The following is a 27,836-nucleotide window of genomic DNA, read 5'->3' as shown; positions in this document are numbered from 1 at the left end:
TTTCGTGTTAATGTAATGGCAGTTCTGTTTTTTGTATTTTGGCATTTCGTTTTCTGTGGCATTTGGATATGCAGTTTTAGAAATCTTCAAGTTGCAGATAGTCGGAGACGTTTTGTTATATGAACCATAGCTTTAATGTATAAGTGTAAAATAAGTAATTTAAGCAATACTAAACACTGTTAATTAGCATCAATCATCCTTGGTAAATTAGATGATATACTATGAAGGTGATTAGCAGAAGATATTGTGAATTGTGACTTTTTATGCCTGGTGTAATGAAATAAAGTGGCCCTTTTCTGTCATGCTGCTGTTGGAATGTTGGTGCAGAACGTCTGCGGAAGCATATCATTTAAATCTTTGTTTCAAATCTCAATTTGCTCGGTACTTCTGTTTGTCAGTACAGAGCTATGCAATTTCTGAATGTTGAATATAATCTCAGTTGACAAAGCGTAATGCCTAAGTCTATTTTAGTGACACATATTAACACGACAGTTCATTAATATTTAAATGTTAAATTAATTTTAATAATTGTAAAAGTAAAACCTACCCAAGTAACTAACTCGTTGAAAATGATTCATGAATACGGAAACAACACTGCAATTACCAAAGTATGATTTTCATAATTGAAGCTCCTCAGACTGGTTCATGAACATATAATCTTTCGGTATTGGTTTTTGGTATATGCTAGTGTGCCTATAGTGTAAAAAAAATTAAAGAAATATTTGCTTTACAAGAATTATTATTTACTAGTGTTTTTTTGTTGTTGATAATTATTTTACTTTAAGATAATGATTAAATTTAAATAAATAGTTATTTGAAGTTTACAATGAAAAAAATAATTATATTTAATTTAAAAGTAAGTAAATTTTAAATAAATGTTTATTTATATTTAAAGGGTTAAAGATGGTAAAAATGTGTGTATACCAAAAAAAAAAGAAATTTCTATATTAATGAGATGGAGGAATAATTTTTATTTACTATTCTAATCTCAACCTGAAGAAAATGTATGTTAAAGTGTGAATTCATTCACAAAAAATTAAGAATTAATATTTTGAAAGGAATTTAGCTCAGAACGAAAGTAAAAAAATTCATTCGTCGCCTGAGAGATTCGAACTCTCGCGGGGAAACCCCATGTACTTAGCAGGCACACGCCTTAACCACTCGGCCAAAGCGACTTTGATGAAAGATTATTCTTATATGCATACTTGACGCTTGGGTATTCAATCACCTAATCAAACTAAGGACCAAAACCAGATTCAGCTCCAAATCCACCTCTTGAAAGTAAATAAAAAACCAATTATTAAAACATGAATTTTTAGCAATCATCACAATCAACAACATGTACAAGGTAATTGTCAATGTGCTTCCCTCAACTCCATTTTTAATAATATTTTTCTGTCACTGATAGAAAACAATTGTAAGTTTTTAACTTGGTATTATTCCTCTAATGCGTGAGAGGGAGGGACAAACACCGAGCATCTTCTTTTCCCAGTTAAATTTCTTTCAGCTATGGTACATAATTCCATTAATATATATATAACCTACAACTACATGCAATTGCCAACATACAAAAAGTATTAACAAGAAAGATATATAAATTGGAAGACTAGTTTCTTCAATTGTAACTTTGTTGTCTCTTGTTTTTCTGAATCATAAGAACTTTTGGATCATTTCTCTGACTTCTTCAGTAACTAGCCAGGCCTTATGGCCCCCAATCACTTCTGCCTTCATCTCTCCATCTTTCCACAGCTGCAAACAATTCAAGTTCTCTTTTTTATTTTCCTATGCATATCCAAATCATCCTTTTCTAGTCACAAAAAATACTTTCTTTTAATGTTACCACATACAAAAATTAACTTAATGAGAGAGCGCACCTGAATTGTTGGCATTTTCTGTATTTCAGAACAACAGAACAAACAACAGTCACAACGAGCACGCAACATCATGGAACATCCTTTTACTGAAATAATTAAGAATGAAGATCCATACTTACAGATATGTTTCCTCTCTTGACTAGAGTCTGGGGTACTTTATTCACATCCACGTAATAAAATTTGACTCTGAAACATCCAAGGATGAGATAACAAAGGAATGATTAGCAGCATTAATTTGCTTTGGATTAACAAGACACAATGGATTCATAGACAGTCTTTTCAAATGTCATATTTTTTGTGAATAATGTTCGAACAATTGAGAGCAATAAACTTCTATTTAGCTGAGTCTAGTGTTCACTTCAAATGTTAAATGCAGCTATACAGGACTGATATCAGATTAACATAGTTTTGACTTAAAGGAGAATATTAAGAGTCATCTAACTGAAGAAGACACAATGAGTAGTTTACTTATCGAGATATTCAGCTGCTAATTTTTCCAACTTGGGCTTCAAATAGATGCATTTCCGACACCAAGTAGCCATCCTGCATTACAAAAATAATCAAAACAACATATATATCCTCGAAATTACTGTATAATTTACTTTTTACTTGAGAGAATAACACAAGTTGTTGTGAGTAGGAACCAATCAATGAGGATAGGTTGTGAGTTGTCGTGGGCAAGAAGAAGAATTTGATCGAGGTGGTCGGAATCAGTGATTTCTTCCATCTCCACTTCACTTGGTCTTGACAAATCTGGCCACATAGCTTCCACGCGAAAATTTCTCCTTTTCATCTTCCTTTCTCTCTTTCTGCTTCCAACCCATATGTTCCCACACCCACCACTCCTGCGACAAAACAGATACCCTCTCCCACTCACCAAGCACTGTGCCCACTGTTCATCTCTCTGATAAACCTCTCCGTAAAGAAACTGTGAACACGCCCCTATTACTGACATACCCTTTTGCACTCCAAGCTTTGATCTTTACAACGCACAAGCCGATCAAGAAAATGGTCTTCTTTATTGCTAAGGGAAAAGGAACACTATCATTCTACCTGGTTTCTTAGGTTTGGGTTACAGAGTATGGACTCAGGTGCTGATCTGGGATTCTGTGAACCTGAATTGGTGAAATTCAATAAATAGTGTTTAGTTTTAATAAGAAAAAGTTGGGAAAAATGGCGCAACGCAAGGGGAGGCTTATCCAGAAGGTGTGTTAAGAAAGACATGGAAAAAATATATATAGAAATTCGAAGGATAAAGAATTTTTGGCCCAAGCATTTCGGATAAAGCTCCAATCTTTATTTTATAAGGCATTTCAATGGGGGAGTTTGAAGATGTTGATTTCACACTTTCTTATTTTGGTACATCAAGTAGAGATCCACACTCTATAATTGAAACTTATTAAGTTTGAGTTTGAATTTAGGAATGATTTTGGAAGTGAATTTGAAGAGAAAGAGAAGTGAAAGTGTAGTTGTTTAAATTATAAAAAAGATAATGAGAGATGAAGAGATATGAAATGAAGTTAATAAATAATGTGATAGATTAAAAAAATAATAGCAATAGAATAATTATGATTTTATCATTGAATATAAAAAAGTGACTTAAAATAAAATATAATATTACAAAATATGTTAGAATGAAATGTGATATATTTTTTAAAATAAAGAAATTGAAAAGCATGAAATTATATTAAATTAAAATAAAATGTTGACAATTAGTATAAATAAAATGAAGTATTAATTTGAATTAAGGTCGCACACGATGTTTTAATATAGTTAATTGTATTTAATGGCTATTTCAAAAGAATGTAGGAGTGTAGAAAGAAAGTATGAGTAGCAGAAAGTACTTAATTTCCTTCATTGTAAGAAGTTGGCCTTGTAGAATTGCTTCGATTGGGCTGCTATTGCATAACAGTTTCCCACTAATAACTAACACTAGTTTAATGGGAACAAATTGTTTTATAGTTCAGCATATACTTCACATTCTTAATAACGAAAACAATCTTTTCACAATCAATTATATTAATATTTCATTAAATTTTTGAATTAAAGCATTGATGTGTTATTATATTATTAAAATGAAGCAGTCAAAATAAATGCTATTTTACACAAATGTAAAAATATATATTTTTTTATTATTCATTCATCTTGTTCGTGTCAATCCTTAAATTTATATACATATATATAGAGGTTTGTTAACGAGCGTAGGCCTGTTTTGAAACCTCTAAAACTCTTATTCAGCTCTCTCATTCCTCTTAACCCTTTCTCTTTCATCTCTCTCACTCTAACCTTTTCTCTATCATCTCTAGTGTAGCCTAATTGAAAAAATCAGAAACACTTAACATATTCACCTTTAGGCAAATGTTCATTCAAGATCTCTTCAATTTCACCATCTTCACTACCTTCTCCAATTTCATCATCTGCATATGTTGAATCATCATCTCTAAAAAAAATCCCTCCAGGCCAATTACCAATTCCTTCGGATCTCATTATGCTTGTGAAAATTAGATAAAATTATATACGATAAAAATTATAAAATGAAAATTCATTATAAAATCATTTTTTGTAAGAAATTGTTCTGATTTTTTCCAGACCAATTACCAATTCCTTTGATGTCATTATGCTTGTGAAAATTAGATAAGACAAAAATTATAAAATGAAAACTCATTATAAAATCATTTTTTGTAAGAAATTGTTTAACAACGAGTATTTCTGATTTTTTCCAGATCAATTGCCAATTCCTTGTGAAAATTAGATAAGACAAAAATTATAAAATGAAAACTTATCATAAAATCATTTTTTGTAAGATTGTTTAACTGCCAGTGTTTCAGATTTACAGTTGGGGCTACCATAAGATGACAGAGAAAATGTTAGAGTGAGAAAGATGAAAGAGAAAGGGTTGAGAGGAACTAGGGAGGAGAACAAAGGTTTGGAGTTTCTTTTTTTTAGTTTTGAAAATGAAAATTATTAAAATACCCTTAACCTTAAAACTTAGAACCCAGACGTTAACAAACCCATATATATATATATATATATATATATATATATATATATATATATATATATATATATATATATATATTCTTGTTTAGGTGGAACAACCATGTATTATAAATATACAACTACCGATAATCTAGTGAAAGAAATAAGAGATTAAACATTAAATTATTATATAGAACGATACAAGGATATGAACATGCAAAATTTAGAGATCGCTAAAATTTAATGATAAATAAACATTTGAATTGAAGATTCTAAACTCTGATTGTTTATTATATGAATATATTTGTGCTAACTTAACTTATTTGGAATCGTGTGAGTTTAGAGATTATGTGTAAAGATAATATACTTTAGCAATATTTTTTTGACAACATTTTAACATCATTTACATGTCATTCTGTTATTGGTTCATGTTAGTGTTTATAATTATTATTATTGATTGTGAAATAATTTTTGATAAATCACTTAATGACACGTATTAAAATGTTATAAAAAAATGTTGTGAAAGTATCATTATCCTACGTGTAATCACAGTCAATCTAATAGAATCTTAGGATTGTTTTGAAATTACATTGATAGCCAAGTGCACAACTATTTAGTCCATTAGCTTCAAATATTGACTGATGTCATTTGATTAGTTGACATGTTAATTGAAGTTTTAAAGATATTTCAAATCATCATACAATAAATAATAGACTGTGTTAAAATACTGATTAAGATAGTTTAATATATATTTAACAGTATTAGTAATATCTTTTGAATCCTTAATAAAATAAAAACAAATCGTTGCATATTTTACAAACCCACTATCAATTTTTGCTTATAATTAATGAGAGAACAGCAGTGGTCCCTTCTGTCTCTTTTAGCATTCTATTTATCATATTGCAATTCAATCATTGCAATAAGCTTATCTGATCTCCATACGCTCCTGATATGTAATTACAATAAAATAAAACTTATTTTGGGACAAAATAATTTCAAACTTATGATTAGCTGTTATTAAATTAAGGTATCGAAGTGATAGTACATAAAAGAAAATTAAGTAAAAAAGTGTTTGAGAGGAATCTAAGAACTAAAGCAGTGTAGTGATTCGAAAGTTGAAAAAGTTAAAGACATGGCCACCTCAGTCCTGATATGAAGGTTCTCCAAAGATACATGGAAATGAATACCCTAATTCTCTCTTTTTCAACCTCTGTAAGTCTTTTCTTTCCTTATTTACAATACCCCAGGCCTTTTATAACTTTTTTTTTTCTGTGTGGGGGACATAGGAAAGATTTTGGATATTCAGGAAATTATTTTTATTTTGCTTTCTGGATTACTTATTCTAGAGTTAAATATGCTTTGATTTTATATTTTTAATAAAAATTGAAATTAGTTACTTGAAATTTTGATTTGATTAGTCTTTCAATTTTAAAAACATGTGAATTTAATTATTTTAATTAAATTTTGTTAAATTTATTTAATATTTTAAGCGTATTTTACAATAATATTTGAATTGTTCACATGATAATTTTTGTTTTAATACTAACTGATAAACATGTTTGGAATATTAAATAAACATAATAAAATTTAGTTAAAAGAATTATATTTATACAATTTTTAAAGTTGAAAAATTAAATTGGATTAAAATTTAAAAGATGAACTAATTCAATTTTTTATTAAAAGTTAAAAAATTAAAAACATATTTAATAATTTATTTTAATGATTAATTTTAAGTTTAACTCAATTTTTTAAAAATAATTAATAAAAAATATTTATATAATATAAGTTTTTTTCAGTGATGTAAAACTTTTAATACTCTCTTTTCTTATGACAGAATATATATTTTAAATATGAATTATCAGTTTAATAATATTATGTAACATTCTAATAAAGAATAAATTTTATTAAAATAAACTTTGAACAAGTATAATACTATCTCAACAAATTAAATTTTAAATTTAACTTAATCTTATTAAAAGAGTTTGTAAAATGTATATACAATCTAATAGATTATATGAGATGTTGATAATTATAATGTTGAGGTAGGAGAAACAGGTGTGTGCATAAAATGATTATGCAACAATTGGTGCATTTTGTTTGTGGAGCTATGCATAGCAATTGATGGGGGGTTTTGTGATTGATATATAGAGGGAAAAGGTAATTGGTAAGTTTGCTTAAAAAGGAAGAACAGAAATAATAGTAATTTTCTGCATGCTTGCTGGAAGTCAGAGTGTAAGAGTGACTCACAAGCATGTGATGTTCGTCTATCTCTTACGAATAATAAGGTCGGTCGATCCATCTTCCTTTCTTTCATAATGATTATAAAAAATCAGGTGTTATGGTATTTTTATATTACATTTATTATGATAATAAAAAATAGTATAAATATATTATAATATATATTTTGTTGACTTGTATAGTGGACTTGTTGGAAAGAAGGAATGGTGGGAAAGAAGGAAAGTGGTTGGGACACGTAGGCTATGATCACGTTATGTCTAATGGTGGAGTCCAGTTGGGTGTTGCCTTTTCTCAACCACATTAAATAACTCTTTTTATAAATATTTCTAAGAAACTGTATTTATTTAAGTAGAGTTTCTTATAAATATAATTAAAGAAATAATATTACAACATTTTTATAAGTTAATTAATGTATAACCTACATTTTAATATGTCAGATTACATATGTTTATCAAAGTATTTTTTAAATACATTCCTGCTAGCATTGTTCCTGTTGTCACGTGAAGGTTTAGAGATCTCACACGTCTCTAATTTATCATTAATAATGCCAGTGTACCAGATCTTTAGCTCTTATTTTTTTTATAGGTTTTATTCTTTAAATATATTTAAAATCGTGTCTCAATATTATGTATTTATTAAATGTTATATATTATTAAAAAGATTAAATATGTTTAGTTTTTCAATTTTAATACAAAATTAGTTTTTAAACTTTAATATTAACATAAATTTTTCTATTCCAATTTGGTGATTCGTAGGTATTTCTAGAGTTCTTTACGCAGAAAGCAAATGAATATGTTCTAAGAGCTATATAGTTTTAGTGTAAAATAAAAGAAACTAGATATTGAACTTTAATGTATGTTTATTGTATAAGTTTGGCATATGTTAAATTGAATTAAATTAAATTACAAAATTTGATGATGATTGTTCATTTAAATGAGTATATGTGCTTGTTTGAGAATTGGTTTATGATGAAATATGTTGGGATGTTATTATGATGATGAATCTCATGTTATGAAGTTGCATTGATGATTGAAATTGGCTGTGTAAAGGCTAGTAAAAGGTCAAAATTATGTGCTTTATAGTTAATTTAATAGGTTCGAGGGGTGAATTATTGAAATCTTGGTTTATTGGGATGATTGATGATTTAAGACCATTTATTTGATCTTTAGTAACTTAATTAGGATCAGAGTTGGTTGATATGTGATTTAGAATGGGATGATAATGATTTTAGCATGTTTACAATGTTGTTTCAAAGGGATTTAAATGTTTTAATATGTGAAAGTGTAAAAAAAGCAAGTTTGTTGTAAAACAGAACTTTTAGGCCCATCCTTAGGTGATTTAAAACTGTTTGAACTTTAAGAATGATAGGAAAACTATTGTAAGACTCTTTAGTAGTTGATATATTGAATTTGACTTGAATTGCAACTAGTTTTATGGGATTTGATGGGTGAGATTTTGAATTAGAACGTCCGGGGTAAAAAGGATGAATTGGGGTCTGTCATAGAGTCATTTATATGTACCTTTGGTTGATTGAAATTGATGTTAGAAAGAGTAGAAATGATTTGGTTTGAAGTGGTCATTTTGACTTAGAATGGTGTTTTGTGAGGTTTCTTGATGTCAATAGGGTCCTAGGGATTAGTTGAAGTGGTGTAGGAAGTGCCCAAGGTCATAGAAATAGAGTTTCAAGTTCTGATATGGCGCTAAGCACCTCTGTCATGGCGCTTGAGTGCCACTTTCCAATGTCGCTGGGGCTGAGCGCTAAGATTCTGGCGTTGAGCGTCAGAATTCCAGTTGTTGTAACGTTGAGCGCTAGTTTATGGGATTGAGCGCTACTTCTGTAAATATGAGTTAAAAGGGTTTTTGTGTTGTTTAGTGATTTTTCTTGGATTGATTCTTATATATTGATGTATATGGAATGCTTTCGTGTGATTTCTTACTATGTTTATGTGAAATATATGTATATGATTATGTGGATTGTATGATGATGTTTACATGAGGCTATATATGTGATACAGTATGGTAAAAATATATGGTAGACATGCATAATGATATTCAAATGAAATGGAAAATGTGGATTCAAGTATGGTGTGAAAAAGGAATTTCAAGGAAAAATATCCTAAGTTGGTTATGTTGTGTAATGTATTGAAGTAGGAGTTCCTGGATTGGGGAATGATCCTAACACTCATAATAACTTCATCTCAAATAGAAATGGATGATTATGTCGTGAACAACCATAAATATTTAACGAATTAACATTGGTATATGACGTTATTGTTGTGGTTGAGGTTATGATTATTATTATTCTGAACAAGTTGTTCCATCAAGCTGCAAGTTTTCCATGAGTTAACATTATTCTATAAAAAAAAATTATAAAAGTTAACTAGATTCACAAAACATTTCGAAAAATTCTAAATGTGTTTTTTTTAACTGTTTTTCTCTCCTCCTAGACTTTATTATGCATCTTTTTTGTCTTTGTTTTAATGTTTTCTCATTCTTTTCTTCCGTGATTATAAGAACAAAAGATCTTCAAAACAGAGACAAAAACTTTATGAAAATATTTGTTTCGAATATTTAATGATTATAGTATAATTTTAAGTCTAATAACAATATTAGACATTTTTTAAAATTATTTTATAGCTACATGAATCAAAATCAGGTTAAAATGATCTGACATTATCGAGTAAATTGTGTTGTAGAACAAGTTTAGCTTTTATATTTTGAATATCCATGTTTTGGTTAATCCTCACATGGTCGTCAAGTTGCATGTGTGTGTTTATTCTTTAGTATATTTATCTTTAAAAAGGGGCATTGGTGTTGCATTAAGGCTTTCTTACATTACAGAGAACTTGATAGCAAAAATTAACTTAGAGGAAGAGTAAAAGTTGAGGTTATCGGAATCTGTGGCGGCGCTTCATAGCGGTGACGGTGGTTTGGAACTCGACGGTGGCACTCTCCTATAGCACTCTCTTTTACTTTCTCCTTCCATATCACACACACACATCAAACAATATATAGTTGAAAACAAATAAAACAATACTCACATGCATATTGTAATGACAAATGGGATAAACAATATAGGATTTCTTTTTTTTATCCTTCACCTTACTAAACGCATGAATGAGAGAAAACAACTGTTGAACCGAACATGAATTTATGATATAGGTAAACTACAACATCACCAGGAATTCAGTCTGGCACAACGAGTTCATCTATCATAATGATCAATTATCATTCAAATAAATCATATTAAGACATGTATATTTAATGGCCACATGAAGTAGTATATGGGGGATATAGGGAATAAGAAAAAACAATAATTTCGAACAAGATCCTAGATTTCAAATTGTTTTTACCAACGTTAATCTTGGTTTCTTCCTTTTTCCAACGGAACCTCGAAGAAAACACGTGCCTACTTGAAACTGCTGGGGTACTTCCCAAGAATTTGTTAGAACAAAGTCTTGTGTTCGAGTATATATATTTTTACCCTTCTTCTGCATTCATCTGATGAAAGAAAAACAGACCCAATCAATGCAATTTATTCAAAGATGCCCTAAAATTCACTAGTTAGGTCTGATTGATTTGATTATATTCGTTTTGACCCTTACGTTAACCTAACATAATGAAAAAAGATAAAATTTCAAAGCACATCTCATTTATTCCGTAGAAAATAAAGCTTGAATATTTTTTTATATGCTACGGTACAATAGGAGAAATGAATTGTACGTGCGGCATGTGTTAAAGATGGGTACGTGTAGAGAGATTGAACAGTGGTCTCCCTGGTGCACTTTGGAGGTGGATTTGAGAAAAAAGAATTGGAGAAAAAATTGCATGGAGTGAAGAAACTACAGTACTGCACTACAAAGGGTGATGACAGAGTAGGAATTGAAATTGATGGTGATTTGGTTGGGCATGCATGACCTAAAGTTGGGACAGTTGCAGCATAATGTTTCAGTCGGTGGAGAGAAGTTTGGTGCATGAATGTGATGCGAATTTAATGCCGCATTCGGCCAATCAACCACCTGCATTTGAGATTTTGACACTTATTTTTACACAGTTTTGACATATAACTTTTTCAAAATTAATTTTCAATAATATTTTTTTAAGTTGGTAGACGTTGGTACATGTTGAAATTTCAAATTGTAACATTGAGTTTTTAATTTTACCAAATAATTGATATTTTCATTTATTTTTGTCGAAAGAAAACGCCATTCTTTCAATCATCATTCTCATTTTTTCAATTATTATTTTCTTTTTTTATTGACAGAAGTTCAATATGTAGTGGTAATTTTCCTCTTTTACTTACGAAAAATTTGTTTATGGTAGCGATGTAGTAGACATTGCAAAACAATGTGTTGCTTTTTGGTGGCGTTTGAGAGTAACAGTGTGATGAACTTGGTAAATGAGTCATGACACAAAGGTATCTATTTGTATGATAATGAAGATTTTTGCTGATTTTTTTTACCTAAGTTTCTTTTTGCATATTGCTTTTCGCAATTCTTGTAAATAGAAATATTTTGGTGTTTAAAATGAAAAGTTAAGTGTGGAAAAAAAATGTTTATTGAAGACACACTATTTGAATGGTTCGCCATGTTTGAACAATTTTATCATGTAAGTTAGGTACTAGGTGGGTTGAAAGAAGTGATGTTTTTTTTCTTAGTTTAGAAGTAGTTTGATTTAATTTATTATATGTATGTTGAGGGTTGGAACTTAGAGTAGTCAAGATAAAATTGATTTAAATGAGATTGACGTAGATAATGAATGTAGGAAGTATTTTTGTCTGAAAAAAGTTCATGTTTATGTGATATATGATTTTTTGTTGGAAGAACATGAAAATACTTCTATAGAAGATTTTTGTATTATTTATATTTTGTTTGGAATTGATATGTGGGTACATATTCAATTGTATGAAATTTAAACAACAAGTTTATGTGTTTTACTTTAAGAAATTTGTTCAAAATGTGTAAACCAACTCGTCACTAATGTAAAAGGGATTTATCACTTTCTAATATTGTTGTCTTTCAAAGGAAATACTTTTGTATTTATCATATTTTGGTTTTTATTAGTATTGGTTCTTTATTTTGGTGAACTCATATGTGGGTAACTAAAGAGCTTGAAACATCTCTCTTTACTATTAAGTTGATACGATCTCAAAGTCAAAGAACTCATTTAGTATATGAATTCCTTCATTTGTTTAAGAAATGAAAACATAGTGTTAATTTTCTGTTATATATTTCGAATCCGCATATATTTTTTATATTGAATGTGGATGTAGATTACTTTTAATCCAATTACATAAATTTAAAGATGCCAAATCTCTTTATTTGTAATTTTCTTTACTCACTTTATGTAAATCTTATACCACTTATCTTCCTCGTTCACACTTATAAATCTTCTAAGGCTCGTATCTTTCATTCACATTCACACTCATTTTTTTCACTCACATTCACTTTCACCACCCATACTTATTTCCTTCATCCATATTCATCTTTTTTCATCTACATACATTCATCAACATTTTTTTCTAATCTCTTTCATCTATATTTTTCTCCTATTCTCCTTGGTCAACATTCTCCTCATCTTCTTCCTTCGCACTCATCTCTCAATTCACATCCATTTCCATACATTCATCTCTTTCATTAATTATAATTCTTTTTATATTTTTCGTTTATATTTGTTGAATATAAAAGTACTGTAGAATATAATTTTTTTAATTTATTTTCATTAGCGTCATCCAAGTCAATGTTCAAATTAGGATATATAAATAAAATTAAACAATTAATATGTTATACGTTATTTTTAGTTATCACCAATAATAAAATATTTATGTTTATTAATTCAAATTTCCTAATAATACTTCACTGTATTGATAAAAAATAAATAAAATCATCAACAAGAATGAAACAAAAGCATTCAAAAGAAACCCTTAAAAAGGTCCTACATTTCACTCTAAGACTAGGGTAGCCACATAATGGTTTTAAATTTGTAAAGTGTATATTAAAAAGAGTGTATGAAGATGATGAAAGAGTGTAGGCTAAGGCAGGTTGTCACGGGAATTATGTGTAGATTTTGGGATGTAAATGTGGTGTGGCGAATGGCAATGCCCATTCACCCAGATACACATATCCATACACGCTTATTTCCTTACAAATAAAAAACAACCGACAACGGCAAATAACAAAATACTATGCGAAAGCGCGTCTGATGCACCACTACAGACAAGACGTAACAGCTAATTCCTTAGATCCAAACCGTTTATAACACTATACCATCGTCAAAAGCAATGACGTACGGAAGTCTACCCGTACTCACAGACGTAGATTGACGTCTCATTTTCTTTTAACCATTTACATAGTTTAATTTTCACAAACATTTATTATCAAATATTTATTCTTTTGCTTTTTGAAAATAATATTTAATATCTACAAATATTTTACGTCTATTTAACATAATTTTTTTACTATTCTTTAATCTCTTTCCTTTTCATAATTTTCTTTGTGATGTTTTCCTCTGTATTTTACCATTAACAACTGCAAACAAAATTCATGAAATTATCATGCCTTTTCAGTACATTTCATGTTATACATAATTCGTTATTATAATATTTTAATTTATTTTTGTAATATAGTAATAAGTTGTCTGACTGTTTCTTAAAATTATCTAGTTTAAAAATGTACCTTTTCTATTAATACATACGGTAAAAAGAATATTTAGAAAAGAATTTGAATTTGTTCATGTATTAGTGCGTGGAGTACATGTGCATATCCAATATTCCAAATTGCAAACACGGCTTCACCGACACCATACTACACTATAGCGGCCTAATGTTTCTACTTCTATTGTTTCTCATCCTTTTGCTATATAGATCATGCATATCACAAATTATAAATTGTTATGTTACTTCTTAATTATTTTCTGTTTTTCTTTTACACCTTACGATTTGTTTCTTCTTACTTTTCTCTTATCACATACATATTTATTAAACGATTCAAAATATACTTTTAATTAAAAATTATAAATAGTAAACATTCTGTTTCAATACAGAGAAAATAAACTATATTTTTCATTATTAAAAACATAAAAGCTTTGATTTACATACAGAAGAGAAGGGTAACAGAAAGAAACTAACTAAAAAAACTATATAGCGTAAAAAAAAAAATACTAAACTTCATTATATACAACATCATTTATACCTATAAAAGACAAATGCTATTATCTTTCTGTTACGAGTTTTCAACATCTTCTGCCTTTGAAAGAAAATGACTACATTGAAAAATATTCAACTGTTCAATTTAACAGTATAATCCTTATAATAATGGTAATAAATATCAAATCAATTATTTTAATATTTTTACTCATCATAACGGAAATTTATCTTTCTGAATTAATTTCCAAACATGCTAATAATATTTTATCAAGAGTTTAATCTAATCCTCTCATGCTACTTAATTCCTCTAATCAACCAAGCTGGAAATCTTCTGAATATATATATATATATATATATATATATATATATATATATATATATATATATATATATATATATATATATATATATATATATATATATAGTATATATGTGATATACTTCTACATAAATTATTTGGAAGAAAGATTTTCGGTTCACCTTAACAAAAACTAAAGACAAGATTAACTATTTTAAATTTGTCTACCCTTTTTGTGTTATTGTTAAAATATTATGTTGTTACTATAAGCGTAATTTAGTATTTACAGTGCCTTTGGAAACTCTACTTTTTATTCATTCATATTGATTTTTACAAGTAATCAAACAAATGGAAGTTTCTGCCCTCTCTCTCTTACACTAATTACCATTCTCTCTCTCTCTCTCTCTGTCTCTCTCTTCTTTATCACTGAACAACACTCCAAATTCTAGCTATGGTATTCTCACACAACATTTTCTAGATTTTGCTGTAGTGTAGTGTTGGCCAAACATAACTCAACAACCCCACCAATATTGCAACTCACTCTTTACTTTCACACTCTCACACACATACTCTTGTTCATGTTCATGTTCATGTCTCAACACCGCTGAAGGCTGCAACTGTGTGCCATTGGAAGCAACAACTTTACCTTTCTTTTCTCTCACCTCTTAACTCTCATCTTCTTCTACCAAAAAAATAGGGACACAAATCTCCAATCTCCATGGCTGATGCCACCAAGTATGTTCCCATCGGTGGTGCCAACCTCTCCTCCGACCTCAAGAGCCTCTCAGCAATTCTCAAAACCAGAAAAACTGTGGCTTTTGCATACGCTTTCGTAATTGCCTTCGTGGCTTTCACTGTTTTCTTAGCCTTTTCTCCTTCTCCAAACGCTTCCTCTCCCTGGTTCACCAACATATTCTCTTCCACATCCTCCCCAGATGGTTCCTACAAACCTCAAATCCCTTCCATTTTCTCACTCCTTTTCCCAAACTCTTCTTCACCCTCCAATTCCTCTGATCCACTGCTCAACAACACCAACACTTCTAGATCTGCAAATATTAATGCCACTTCTCTTTCTCCTCGTCTCAACACTACCTCACAAACTCAAACACTCAAAGCAACCTCCTTTATAAACCGAACACAATCCTCGGATGTTTCATCCCAAGGTGCGGTTCCTTTCCCAACCGCAAACCAGACCACGAATTCTCACGCTCCAAGTCTGGAGGTGAAATCGCCACCACCCCTTGTCCCTGAGGAAACATCTGGGGGTGAAAAAAATCACACTTTTAACACCCCTGAAGCTAAAGCTATAACCACTAACCAAACTACAAATGCTACTGCACCTGCAACACCTGCAACCAATGTTTCAGCGAGTTTCCCTGTCCAGAAAGTTCCACATCAGAACTCAAGTTCTAATTCTTCTGTGAAGGCTGATTCGGTAAAGGGTGTTGCTTCGAATGGTAATTACACGGCTTCTCTGGCGAGGAAACGGATTAATGGGAATAATCACACTGAGGGGAACGATGAATCGATGGAGTCTCTTATGAAGTGTGATTTTTTTGATGGAAAGTGGGTTAAGGATGATTCTTACCCTCTCTATAAGCCAGATTCTTGCTCTTTGATAGATGAACAGTTCAATTGTATTAGGAATGGAAGGCCCGATAAGGAATATCAAACGTATAAGTGGAAGCCTAAGGGTTGCAGCCTCCCAAGGTATTGGAAAATATTGAATTTTGTTGTTTATAGTTTTAGGTGGCAAAGTTTTTAATTTCATGGATGCTTACGTTAGTCCAAAATTGACAATATTTGTCTGCTTCGTGTTGGTGTTTTGTATGGCTAATGGGAAGCTGCTGTGTTTTGTATTGTACTAGAATTGATCCATTGGTTGTTTGTTTTTGGGGTTCCCAATTTGGTTGAATTGGTAATGTAGGTTGGATGCGCATCGAATGCTGAAATTGTTGAGAGGGAAGAGACTTGTTTTTGTTGGTGATTCGCTCAATAGGAACATGTGGGAGTCTCTGATTTGCATATTGAGAGGTGCTGTGAAGGATAAAAAAAAGGTTTTCGAAGCAAATGGAAGAGTTCATTTCAGAGGCGAAGCCTCTTATTCATTTATATTCAAAGTGAGTATTGAACTCTCTTGTGTTTTAGCTTTCCGTAATTGTTTTGATTTGTTATTCTTTGCCTAACAGAACTCTGGTTTGGTGTAATCAGGATTATCACTTTTCTGTGGAGCTTTTTGTGTCTCCATTTTTGGTTCAAGAAGGAGAAATGACTGATAAGAATGGAACAAAGAAGGAAACACTTCGTCTTGATTTAGTTGGTCAATCTTCGTCTCAATATAAAGATGCAGACATTATCATCTTCAACACTGGCCACTGGTGGACTCATGATAAAACCTCTAAAGGGTATGACATGACACTCAACATTCCTTTCATTGCAATGGATAACCACTAACTGTTTGATTTTCCACTTGTTTATTATTCATCACTGATTCTTAAGTTCCAAGATTAGAGGAATCCTTGTCATGAACGTGGACTAAAAATTGACCCTGACAATTTTCAGGCAGGACTATTACCAAGAAGGTAGCCATGTGTATTCTGAGTTAAACGTTCTTGAGGCATTCCGAAGAGCTTTAACTACATGGAGCAGGTGGGTTGATGCCAACATTAATCCATCCAAGACCGTGGTCTTCTTCAGAGGCTATTCTGCTTCCCATTTCAGGTAAAATACAAGTAATTTAGTTTAAACACACTTTTGAAATCTTACTTAGGATAATTTCTGTTTCAAGTTCATTACTTGCAAGTAGAGAATACATTTATGGAGCACCCCCATATGATTATGGTGCTAGAAGACTTAGTCATAACTAGAAACTTGTGAAACTGCAGTGGTGGACAGTGGAATTCTGGTGGGCAATGTGACAGTGAAACCGATCCAATTGAGAACGAGAAGTACCTAACTGAGTACCCAGATAAGATGATTGTTTTGGAGAAGGTGCTAAAGAACATGAAAACCCGTGTGACCTACCAAAACGTGACTAGAATGACAGATTTTCGAAAGGATGGTCATCCTTCCATATACAGGAAGCAAAATCTAACTCCCGAAGAAAGAAAATCGCCATTGAGATACCAAGATTGCAGCCACTGGTGCCTTCCTGGTGTTCCTGATATATGGAATGAGATTCTTTATGCCGAACTTCTGATGAGAGAGTATCGGAATCAGCATAAGCAGAAGAGAACATAGGTAACGAATAAACTACGAGATTTAATGAGTTAAGTAACATATGCAGTATACCATTTTTGTTCCTACGCATAGAAAGAAAGCATATACAGAAAAGGCTTTTATATGAAGGTTCATGATATTAAGTGGACCCATATATACACCATTTGTGCTGCAATAAATTTGTTGATATGGATGAATGACATGAATTTGTGAAGAGGAGAGAATACAAGGGTGCTTTTGTTTATCAGTGTAAATTATTATCCTTCTTTTGGATCTTCATTTCTTTTTTAAGCCTCCAATTCCTATTGTAAATCTAAGTTCAATTACATTTTATTTATTATAATCAAATTATTGAATTTGAAATTATCTGATTCACTGTGCTTCTTCATGTAATTGTGAATTATTATATAGATAGGAAAAACTTTACCTTGCAACAATTCAGTTCGAGAATGAATTAGATTTAAATTCAATTTTTATTATTTTTAATATGATATCAGAGTCTATTTTATTTTATCATTGATTGTCAGATTGTTATTTAATCATGTTTCGATGTGAAGAAAGTGTTTGAAATTTTGACATTATTAGGTTTAAATTTACTTAATATAACGAGATTTATTATACGACTCATTGTTGAGTTGTTTTTCTAATCATGTTTAGGTATGAAGGGAGGGTGTTTGAAATTTCATATTCTTAGGTTTAAATTCAATTTTTTATTAACTTTTGGTGGAATGGTTGGAATGTTGTGTTTATTTGATTTTTAGGTAGGTAACGTGTAATGCATTAAAAAACAATATGAAAAAAAAATGTTAAACAAATATGATATATGACACTACTATTTGAAAATTATGCAATAAGAAAAATATGTATTAATAACTAATTTTTTCGAATATAAGTCATATATTAGTTGAAAAGATGTATTTTTAACGCAGTATAATATTATTGGCTATATTATTTACTTACTATCAGCATTTTAATAATTATGAGGATAAAAAAGGAGAATGAAAACAAATTTTAAAAATTTGTAAGAAAAAAATAATTAAACAAAAATGTGTAAATGAATAAGCATTACTAATTTATATGAGTAAGAATCCAAAAACACAAGAGAAGGTGACCACGAATCCTAAAGACAAGGCTAATCCTAAAGACAAGGCTGGTGTTGTTGTTCTCTTTACATGTTCTTTTTCTTCTTTTGAAGTCAGGTTCATGAAAAATCTATTTCTTTTATCTTCTTCACATTTATGTTACTTGGTACCACCGAAATCCTTTTCTCTTCCCAAAACAAATTCCCTATAATCATTTCTTTTTAAAAAAACTTAATATAACTTATTTAATATTAAAAAAATCCACATTTAATTGTTTTCCGAAGCTTGACCTAATTTTTACATTAAAGTATGGCCATTAAAAAAATGACTTATGCATAACAAAACATGATGTTGATAGTGAATTAGTGGCTTATAAAGGTAATAGGTTTTCACTTAAAGAACTTGTGTTGAACTCTTTATAGTTATGCTTGAGCATATTAAAGAGGTCTTTTATTTAAAATTACAATAGAAATTATTATGTCTATGTTGGACCATCATTTTTATTAATAGTCAAAATCATTTTATGTTCCGTAAAAACAGAGCTAACTAAAATGAATTTTTATTAAAAGAATACAGATTGTAGTTCAAGTTCTTATCACTTTCATAAATATACTTTGCCACAATTACCACCTTTTTGATCCCGCCATCGTCCACCACAATAATAACCACTTTTAACGGCTATATTTCATTTAGAAATTGTAATTATATATATATATATATATATATATATATATATATATATATATATATATATATATATATATATATATATATTCTTGTATCTTTTGCATGGATTTTATAGATAATTTTTATCAATATTTAAGTGTTAGTTTTAAAATTAAATTAATAATTTTTTTATTACATCAGTAGTTTAATTTTCATAAAGTAAAGACTTTTTTCTTGTTATAGATCATTTTTTAATTTTATTAACATAAGTAGATGATTAGGATTTTTTTTTCAAATTATACTCTTTTACTGTTCAAGTGTAACTTTTTCTCTTTTTGCAAAAAAAAAACTAAATTCTTATTGTTTTTTCTATTTTTGTAGGCTACTTACTTATGAAATTCTGTTTTTTGAGGAACGAATTTTTAATAACATATCTTTTTAGTTTTATAGACTTGTATATTTATTTATAATAAATTATTTTATTAAAAATTATAATTTTTCATAAAATCATGTGAATATAAATTTAAAAACTATATTGAATTTAATATTTATAAATTAATTAAAAATATTTTTTGAAAAATGATAATAATAAATAAGATAATTTAAATATATTTTAGTTATTGTAATAGAAAAATTATCGTAATAAAATATTATAATTATGATTGTTTTTTGTAAAATTAATTTTGATAAATGTATATTTATTTGGTTATAATAATTTATGTAATAATTTTGTGTGTAATAAGTTAGAAAAATAAAATTAAATAATCATATGATTATAGGTGGAAATATTTAAAAAGTAAAGTTATAAATTAGTAATACGAATGCAAAGCATTTAGGTTTATTCATAAAAAAATTATTTTAAAAAAATATTAAAATTATATTGATTTTTTTTAAAAAAATTATTTAGAAAAAATATAAATTTAAAATGTAGAAAAATATAAATATTCTTAATAGAGTTTTATAAATTTTTTAAAATACAAAAGGTATAAAATTCAAAAATACATTCAAATTAGATAATTATTTGTTGGAGTTCTTAATTGTTTAATTTTAAATTTAATAACTATAAATAAATAAATTACAAAAAAATATTCTATACTTTTTAAATATTTCTTTTAAGTAATTTTTTTTATAAATAAACCTAAATGTTTTACATTCAGATTACTAATTTTTAACTTTACATTAAATTTCTTTTCAATTATTTCTACCACAATCATAATTTTTAATTTTATTTTTCAAAATTATTACACACCAAAATATATTACATAACTTATTTTAACCATATAAATATACATTTATCAAAATTAATTTTACAAAAAACAACCATAATTACAATATTTTATTATGATAATTTTTTCTATTGCCATCATTATAATACATTTAAATTATCTTATTTATTATAATCACTCCTCAAAATTTTTATTCTCAGTAAATTTATAAATATTAAATTAAATATATTTTTTAAATTCATATTCACCCGAGTTTATAAAAAAATTATAGATTTTTAATAAAGTAATTTATTATAAATAAATATACACATTTATAAAACTAAAAAAGTATTTCTATTAATTCGTTTTTAAAAAGTAGAATTCTAATAATAAAAACCTATAAAATTAAAAAAAAAACTTATGAAAATTTAGTCTTTCGCAAAAGAAATTGTACATAGTGAAAAATTCTAATTTAATTAAACGATATTCTGGTTGTTTTATTCACGTTAATAAAATTAAAAAATAATAATAAAAAAAAGTAAAAAAGTAAATATTATTATACTATACTAATATGTAAAAATTAACATCATAGAAATGATTTGATTAATGTTGCACACTTTCTTTTAGTCAATATAAAACTAGATAATGAATATAAGCTATAAACATAAATAAATATTTATGAAAGTATCATATGAAAAAATAAATTTAAAATTGAAAACAATTATTTTCTTAATAATACTATAAAATATATTAAGTTAAATATATAATTTTAGTATATTTACAGATTATAAATATCTTTAAATAACATTTTAAGTTACTTACCACCCTTCCACCACTGTTCGCATTTTCAAATCAATATGTAGGATAACCCTAGGTACAGGTTGTAACATCCCAAAAATATAACAAATATATATTATGATAGTCCACAATTCTAATATAGGAGAACAATTAGGAGTCAAACTTGCAGCTAAAGTCTTAATAATTACAGTCATCCCAAAAATGACTATCATTTAAAACTTTAAACACCCATAAGAGTACTTCAAGATAGTATAACTTAACTAAGAAATCCTAAACAAACTAAGCTGCAACATCAACACCATCCAGGGCCTGCTCCAGGGGTACCTCATCCACCTCTGCTCACATCCAAGTGGATGATCATTGCAACAGAAACACGACACAAACAACAGACAAACACAAGAAGAAGAGTGAGCTAGTTTTACAACAAGCATACTATATTAGAATAAACAATTCATCAAATACATACTTTAAGCCGAGCAAGTTAAATAATCCCAAGAACATGTCATAAACTAGACTTGACTCGTCCGGAATTAGAATGATTACCGAGCTATGGCAGGTCATGCACTCATGGTGGCTTATGAAACTTGGGTTCCCCATCCTACCACACTCACGAGGTTAGCCTGTTCCGGGCCTTGAGGCATACTGGAAGCCTCCAAGACTAAGACCTCCTGCTACTCCTCACCACATGGTTCAATCCTCTCTACTTGAGAATGAAAGACCATTGGAGAGTCAGGATAACCCCCAAGACTGAGCTCCCATGTAGATCATTCTAAACACTACTGCACCACCATGAATCTTCTCCTTGAAGATCATGGAATTACGTCAATCCACCATACTCTTAACCATATATCTTTTTTCTTTAACCATACATCACATTGTTGAATATTCTCATACATTCACGTACTTCCCACATAAATCACATCATACTATGCATTCCAAGCAATTGATCAAATCAAAGATATCAAAAGAAAAGACTTGACCCGACAGGAGTCGCACAACGCACACCTTAATTCATATAGCAAATTGAGTCGCAGCATACATCAGACCCCAAACCTCTCGCATAGCGCACTCAGGTCGCTATGCGAGAACTCAGACAGAGACCAACCTCCCCAAAGATCTCGCTATGCGCCCCACTCGCCCTTCGAATTAAATGGGCAGTGATCCCAGACCACCACCAGTCGCCTAGCGACAAGATTCGCCATGGCGAGTCCATAAACAGTGAGCATCACCCCCTAGTAATTCGCACGACGCACCAACTCGCACAACGAATTACCAAGACAGTGAGCACCCTCTACAGGGTCTCGCTATGCGAGACAGCTCGCATAGCGAGTCTGCATAATCTGCATGACGCAGATTCTGCATAATTATGAAACTCACACATCCTTTACCATTTTTAGTTATTTTCCCCAACTTCTAACCCTCCTAATTCTTGTCTCACACCTAATTAAACTTGTCTAGATGATTATAAACGTTCTTAGCATGATTCTAAAGTGAGTACTACCAAGTTTTCCACTTAAATTTCCAAGTTCCTTAACCCAGGGACCCAATTTTGATTCTACCATTTTAACCATGACTTTACTCAGTTTTATGACCCTAACCTTCTCTAATGGACTCATCCAAGCTAGCCACACTGTCCAATTGCACTCAAGACCACCTATGCTCAAATTCCCTACCTCAGTTCCTCTCACAGGACCAAAAACAATACTCTCTTAACCTTTTCACCTCTAACAAGACTAACACATGATTTTCCACCTCAACAACACCTTACTAACCCAATTGGTCATCGAAGAAGAATTAGATGTCTGAACGCATCAGTCTCACCTTCGACGCCAGCACATATGACTAGTCACAACTGACTGGACCAGGCCAGGGCTGCTCTATGATCAGGGATGTGCCAACTCAGGTTTTTAAAATTCCTCTATCCTACCAACACAATACTCTCAACAAGTCACCAGTTATTTATCTAAGTCACCCAAACTGCCCTATGGTACTCTAGACCCCAATTGCCCAATTTTTGATACTCCACTCCCCTCACAGTAGCCTAAAACAGTGCTTGTACCCACTCAATATCCATGTTAACTATTTTAGAGAGTTCTTATACCATTCCAGAAATCCAGTACAGCCAACACACACTCATCCAAGTCAAACAAACCTCCGTATACCATAGTCACACAAATTTCACATATTCATCAATGCAACTCAACATGTTCATCATCAAAATATAGTATAACAATAAAACCATCAAAATAAATCAAACAGACACCTCATACAGCTCCTAAAATATAACCAGCTCCCCTTACCTTAAAGTTGAACATCACAGCTCACACACGCGTCTCTAAAGTACCTTGCACTGTGAAAATGACTCAACAGAACCCTACGATTCACCATTCAGTGATCAAGAACGGTTCTCAAAACCTAATTTGAGATAGAAAGTGAAGGAAGAATCGCTAATCACATGCAAAGTAGAATACTTGCATGTTCACAGCCCTAGAAACCATAGAGAAAGAGAAGAACACTCACTAGCTGAAACGAGAAAGTAATCGGTGATACTTGAAGCTCTCGGCGTCAGGAATACCTAGGCACCACCTAATCGAACATGCAACGGCTGAATGAGAAGGAGTGGTAGAGAGAAGGAGGAGAAAATGAAAAACAAGTGATCTAGAGAGAGATAAGGGCTGAGCTAATGAACCAGTTGCTGGAAAATTTGCTTTTTAACCTTAATGGGTTTTAAGTGCCTGGCTTCATTAATCCAGAGTACCTATCAGTGCCACCTATTTTCAGGTCCTCACACATATAAAGTAAAGGAAAATATGATTTAAATTGTCATAGTTTATTTTCAATTAGGACTTCCGGTTTTTTTTTTTGGTAACTTAGTTGAAGTCATAGTTTATTTTCAATTAGGACTTTCAGTTTTTTTTTCGGTATCTTAGTTGAAAGAATGAAGGTTTTAAAAAATTACGGAATATTTTATATCATAAAAAATGAAAAAAATTAAAAATTTTATAAGCATATAAGAAGTATTAAATGTTATTTCGTTTGATATGAACTTTATGTATTTTTTGTATAAAAAGATTATAATATTTAAAATAAAAAATATGAAGAAAAATTATTGAATTTAAAACACAAGAAACTATATATCTTCTTTCTTCTTTTATAAATTTTTAACACAAAATACATTTGATTTATAAGAATTATTTTCAACAACTATGATTTAAAAGTAGTCTGATTATGAAACATTAAAGTGAAAACTCGTTGTAATTGTATTTTTTTATATACATATATATTATAAAAATAAACTTAAAATTATGTGTGTAAGAAATGCAACTCCTCAGATAAAGGCATTGATCCCTGAGAATTATCCTTAATACACTTTCAGTACATGTTGCTTAACTTGTTTCTACAAATAATTAAAAAAATAAATAATGAGTTTCAACCTACATACCCTTTCTTTAGTCACTTGATTGTTTTGTAACCTTTTCGTCCATGTGTATGACCATGTATAATATGTTTATATAAGATTTTAAAAATGAGTTATAAGTATGTTTCAAAGTATTTAAACTGTAATACGTTAAGACAATGATATTTTTGACACCAATTTTTTTTACTCCTATTTGGTATTATCCTTTTTTTTACTTTTTTTTTTTAGAAATACGAAACATCACTTTTGTTAGAACTAATTTACTTCTATAAAGATTTGTCAAATAATAGTAATGGGTGATAAATAAGTATTTTTCCTACATTATAATCATCAAACAACCTAATATAAGACATTATAAAAAAAGAAGTAATGATGGGTTTCACATTTCTACTGACAAGATAACTTAGAGAAATTATAGTTCGTGTATAAATTATGTATATGTTGTTTTCTTACATATAAAAAGAAGAGAGAAAGAAGTTAAGTGTAAGATGAAAAACATTATAAGAAAATTATTACAACTCAAATAGTTGGTAGTTCCTCAAAGGTCTAAAAGAAATTATCATTCTTCCCATTGAATAAGGAGAAGAAGAAAAAGAAATATAGAGAAAGAATAAGTAAAAGTTTTAGAAAATGTGACATTTTATACATAAAGGAAAATAAGGGATGAAGTTGAAAGTCTTTTGTCTCTTTGATACACATTATTGTTATGATATATACCTAAACAACAAAAATAGGCCAATCAGAAGAAACACTCCGATGGGCCATGTGGGCCTGCTTCGTGTGGGCCTGACAATATTCTGGGCTTGTTCAGAGAAACACGATCATTGTTGTTGGCGGAAGCAGCGGCGGAGGTGGTGGTGGCGACGCGTTCACAGGAGGGACACATGGTGAGGGTGGTAGCCGGAAGTTGCATGAAAAACGGTTCACAAGTTTTCAAAGCCCTCAGTTCTTGCAGTTCCTTCTGTAACCTCTTATTCTCTTCTGACAGACTCTCACAGCACCTCTTCAAGTACTCACAATCCACCTCTGTCTGCTTCAACTTTGTTCTGTAATCATCGTGTTTTCATCAGAAAAAGAAAAAGGAAACAAAAAGCAACAAACATGGTTTCAGAAAGTTCTTAATTACCTTGCCCTTCTGTTCTGAAACCAAACCTCCACTTGACGGGGACGCAGATTTAACTCTTTTGCAAGAACGAGTTTCTGTTTCTGCACTTTTTTACAGAAAGAATAAGAACTATAACAGTACCTTGGTTGAAACAATGAAAGAAGGAAAGCGAGAGTTACTAACGGGATTGAGAGTGGTGTGTTCTTTGAAGCTGTCTTCTAGAAAAGCTGATTGTGTTTTGGAGAGTCTGAGTTTCTTCCTTGTTGACCCGTTTTCGTCTTCTTCGCTGTCACCCTCAAAAAACTTTCTACTGTTTCTGCAAAAAGACGACACTGCACTGTTGTTGGGGGACGAAACTGCAGCACCGTCGTCCGTGTCATCAAGCGCCCTCACCGGTGTGTCTTCCATGCCTACTGTTATAGGAAGAAACATGCAGACACATGAGACGATGAAAGAAAGAAGAGATTAATTAAGACGAAGGGATATGATATGAGTGTTTTTACATGCATGGGAGAGCCATGGAATGGGAAGGCGTGGAGAAGGAAGAACCGGTGTTGAAGGAAGAAGGTGGTGGAGCTGAAGGGGTGGATCTGAGGAAGCTCTTGTGTCGTGAGACAGTGCCACGGAAAACCCCATTGAAGCGTTGTTTGTGTGGCCTAAGCTCAAAGCCAACTCCATCTGAAAATGGAAAAAAGATTGTGTGGTTTGAGAAATTCCCAAGAGAGAATGAGTATTTGTAATTCTATGTATTACTACTACTGAGTATGATGAAGGTTTTTAAACGAAAGTGAGAGTGTGAAAAGGCACACACCAGAGTGGTGCAAGAATGAATCCTATGACATACAATGTTTTCTCTCAAGACATTTCTCTGTCAATAATCACTCTGTCCTACCACATCATATTCATTTTTTCTTGTCACCTAAATACTACTTTTTTTTTTTTACTATTTTCTACTTTATATGTCAGTTTTATAATCAACAACGTTAATGTATGACTCTTGCCTGTTCTGTGAGTGTCTGTGGAGTTGCATTCTTAATATGTGGAGGTAGTTGCAACAACGTTTGTCATGCCCTGATCCTTATATTGTTTTTCCTTTCTGAATTTGGTTTGGTTCTTCTCTTCCAATTCTTAAGTCCAAAAAACTGAGAAATAAGTGGTCAATGGAAATAAAATAACCAATCACACAGGTGGCTTCCAACAGTGACCACAACCTTCTGTGTAAACTGAGAAATAAACTTTCATTAACAAAAAAACAACATCATGAACATTGTGTCTGTTTAGTGTTTGGAGTTTGATAACCCATCATCATAAATATGATTTTCCTTATCTTCACGCTTCTTATTTTGATAATTATCAAAATTTATTCTCGTGTCTACAAATACCTATTTGGATCAATATATTGTAGTCTTTTTAATAAAAGAATGATAAAACTGCTCTTTACTTAGCTTTGTTTTCTGTGGAATTAAAATCAATTATAAAATAACTGAAAAATCGATTTTAAACATCAACTTCATGAATGCAATTGGTTATCACACAGTATGGTGTTATTGTTATTTGATGTGATTTATTACACTGTTTCCGAACACGGGTAGTCATTACCAGCATGTATAAACACGTCAATCTTCCTTTTTATCATGTGATATTTTTAGATTATACATCATATTTAAAATATTTTTAAAAATACCACATTCATCCATTTAAAAAAATCTCAACTCCTTATTTAGCTTGTGTTTGGATTGAAAAGTGGGTTTGAAGAATAAAAATGAGTGAATTTGAGATGAATAATGGGATGTATTTAGTAGATTAAAAA

At 30.4% G+C, this 27,836-nt stretch overlaps 3 protein-coding genes and 1 non-coding gene across 4 annotated transcripts; 1 reads left to right on the top strand and 3 right to left on the bottom strand.

Moving 5' to 3' along the window:
• Positions 1 to 1,093: 1,093 nt before the first annotated feature.
• On the bottom strand, positions 1,094 to 1,175 carry TRNAS-GCU (transfer RNA serine (anticodon GCU)). Its single transcript has one exon. It is a non-coding gene; the product is annotated as a tRNA-Ser (tRNA).
• A 305-nt stretch (positions 1,176 to 1,480) lies between these two features.
• Positions 1,481 to 3,087, bottom strand: LOC148206436 (thioredoxin-like 3-1, chloroplastic). The gene is made up of 5 exons (XM_047299493.2): positions 2,519 to 3,087; positions 2,343 to 2,417; positions 1,994 to 2,060; positions 1,875 to 1,892; positions 1,481 to 1,749 (listed from the first exon to the last, which is right to left on the bottom strand). Exons 1-5 carry the CDS (start codon positions 2,827 to 2,829, stop codon positions 1,651 to 1,653), a joined length of 570 nt encoding a protein of 189 aa, XP_047155449.1. The 5' UTR covers positions 2,830 to 3,087; the 3' UTR covers positions 1,481 to 1,650.
• Positions 3,088 to 14,909: 11,822 nt separating this feature from the next.
• On the top strand, positions 14,910 to 18,118 carry LOC148206435 (protein trichome birefringence-like). Its single transcript, XM_088104300.1, has 5 exons — positions 14,910 to 16,243; positions 16,461 to 16,653; positions 16,745 to 16,938; positions 17,096 to 17,254; positions 17,419 to 18,118. The coding sequence occupies exons 1-5, from the start codon at positions 15,252 to 15,254 to the stop codon at positions 17,771 to 17,773; spliced, it is 1,893 nt and encodes a 630-aa protein (XP_087960426.1). The 5' UTR covers positions 14,910 to 15,251; the 3' UTR covers positions 17,774 to 18,118.
• A 7,435-nt stretch (positions 18,119 to 25,553) lies between these two features.
• LOC124826610 (homeobox-leucine zipper protein HOX15-like) lies at positions 25,554 to 26,879 on the bottom strand. Its single transcript, XM_047299476.2, has 4 exons — positions 26,530 to 26,879; positions 26,210 to 26,439; positions 26,048 to 26,127; positions 25,554 to 25,967 (listed from the first exon to the last, which is right to left on the bottom strand). Exons 1-4 carry the CDS (start codon positions 26,702 to 26,704, stop codon positions 25,661 to 25,663), a joined length of 792 nt encoding a protein of 263 aa, XP_047155432.1. The 5' UTR covers positions 26,705 to 26,879; the 3' UTR covers positions 25,554 to 25,660.
• Between the last annotated feature and the right edge of the window lie 957 nt (positions 26,880 to 27,836).

The sequence above is a fragment of the Vigna umbellata genome, chromosome 1 (genome assembly GCF_029865625.1).
Source record: "Vigna umbellata cultivar VRB3 chromosome 1, Vumbellata_1.0, whole genome shotgun sequence".
NCBI lineage: Eukaryota > Viridiplantae > Streptophyta > Magnoliopsida > Fabales > Fabaceae > Vigna > Vigna umbellata.
The sequence above is the reverse complement of the archived record's forward strand: the minus strand, read 5'-3'. Positions and strand labels throughout refer to the sequence as shown.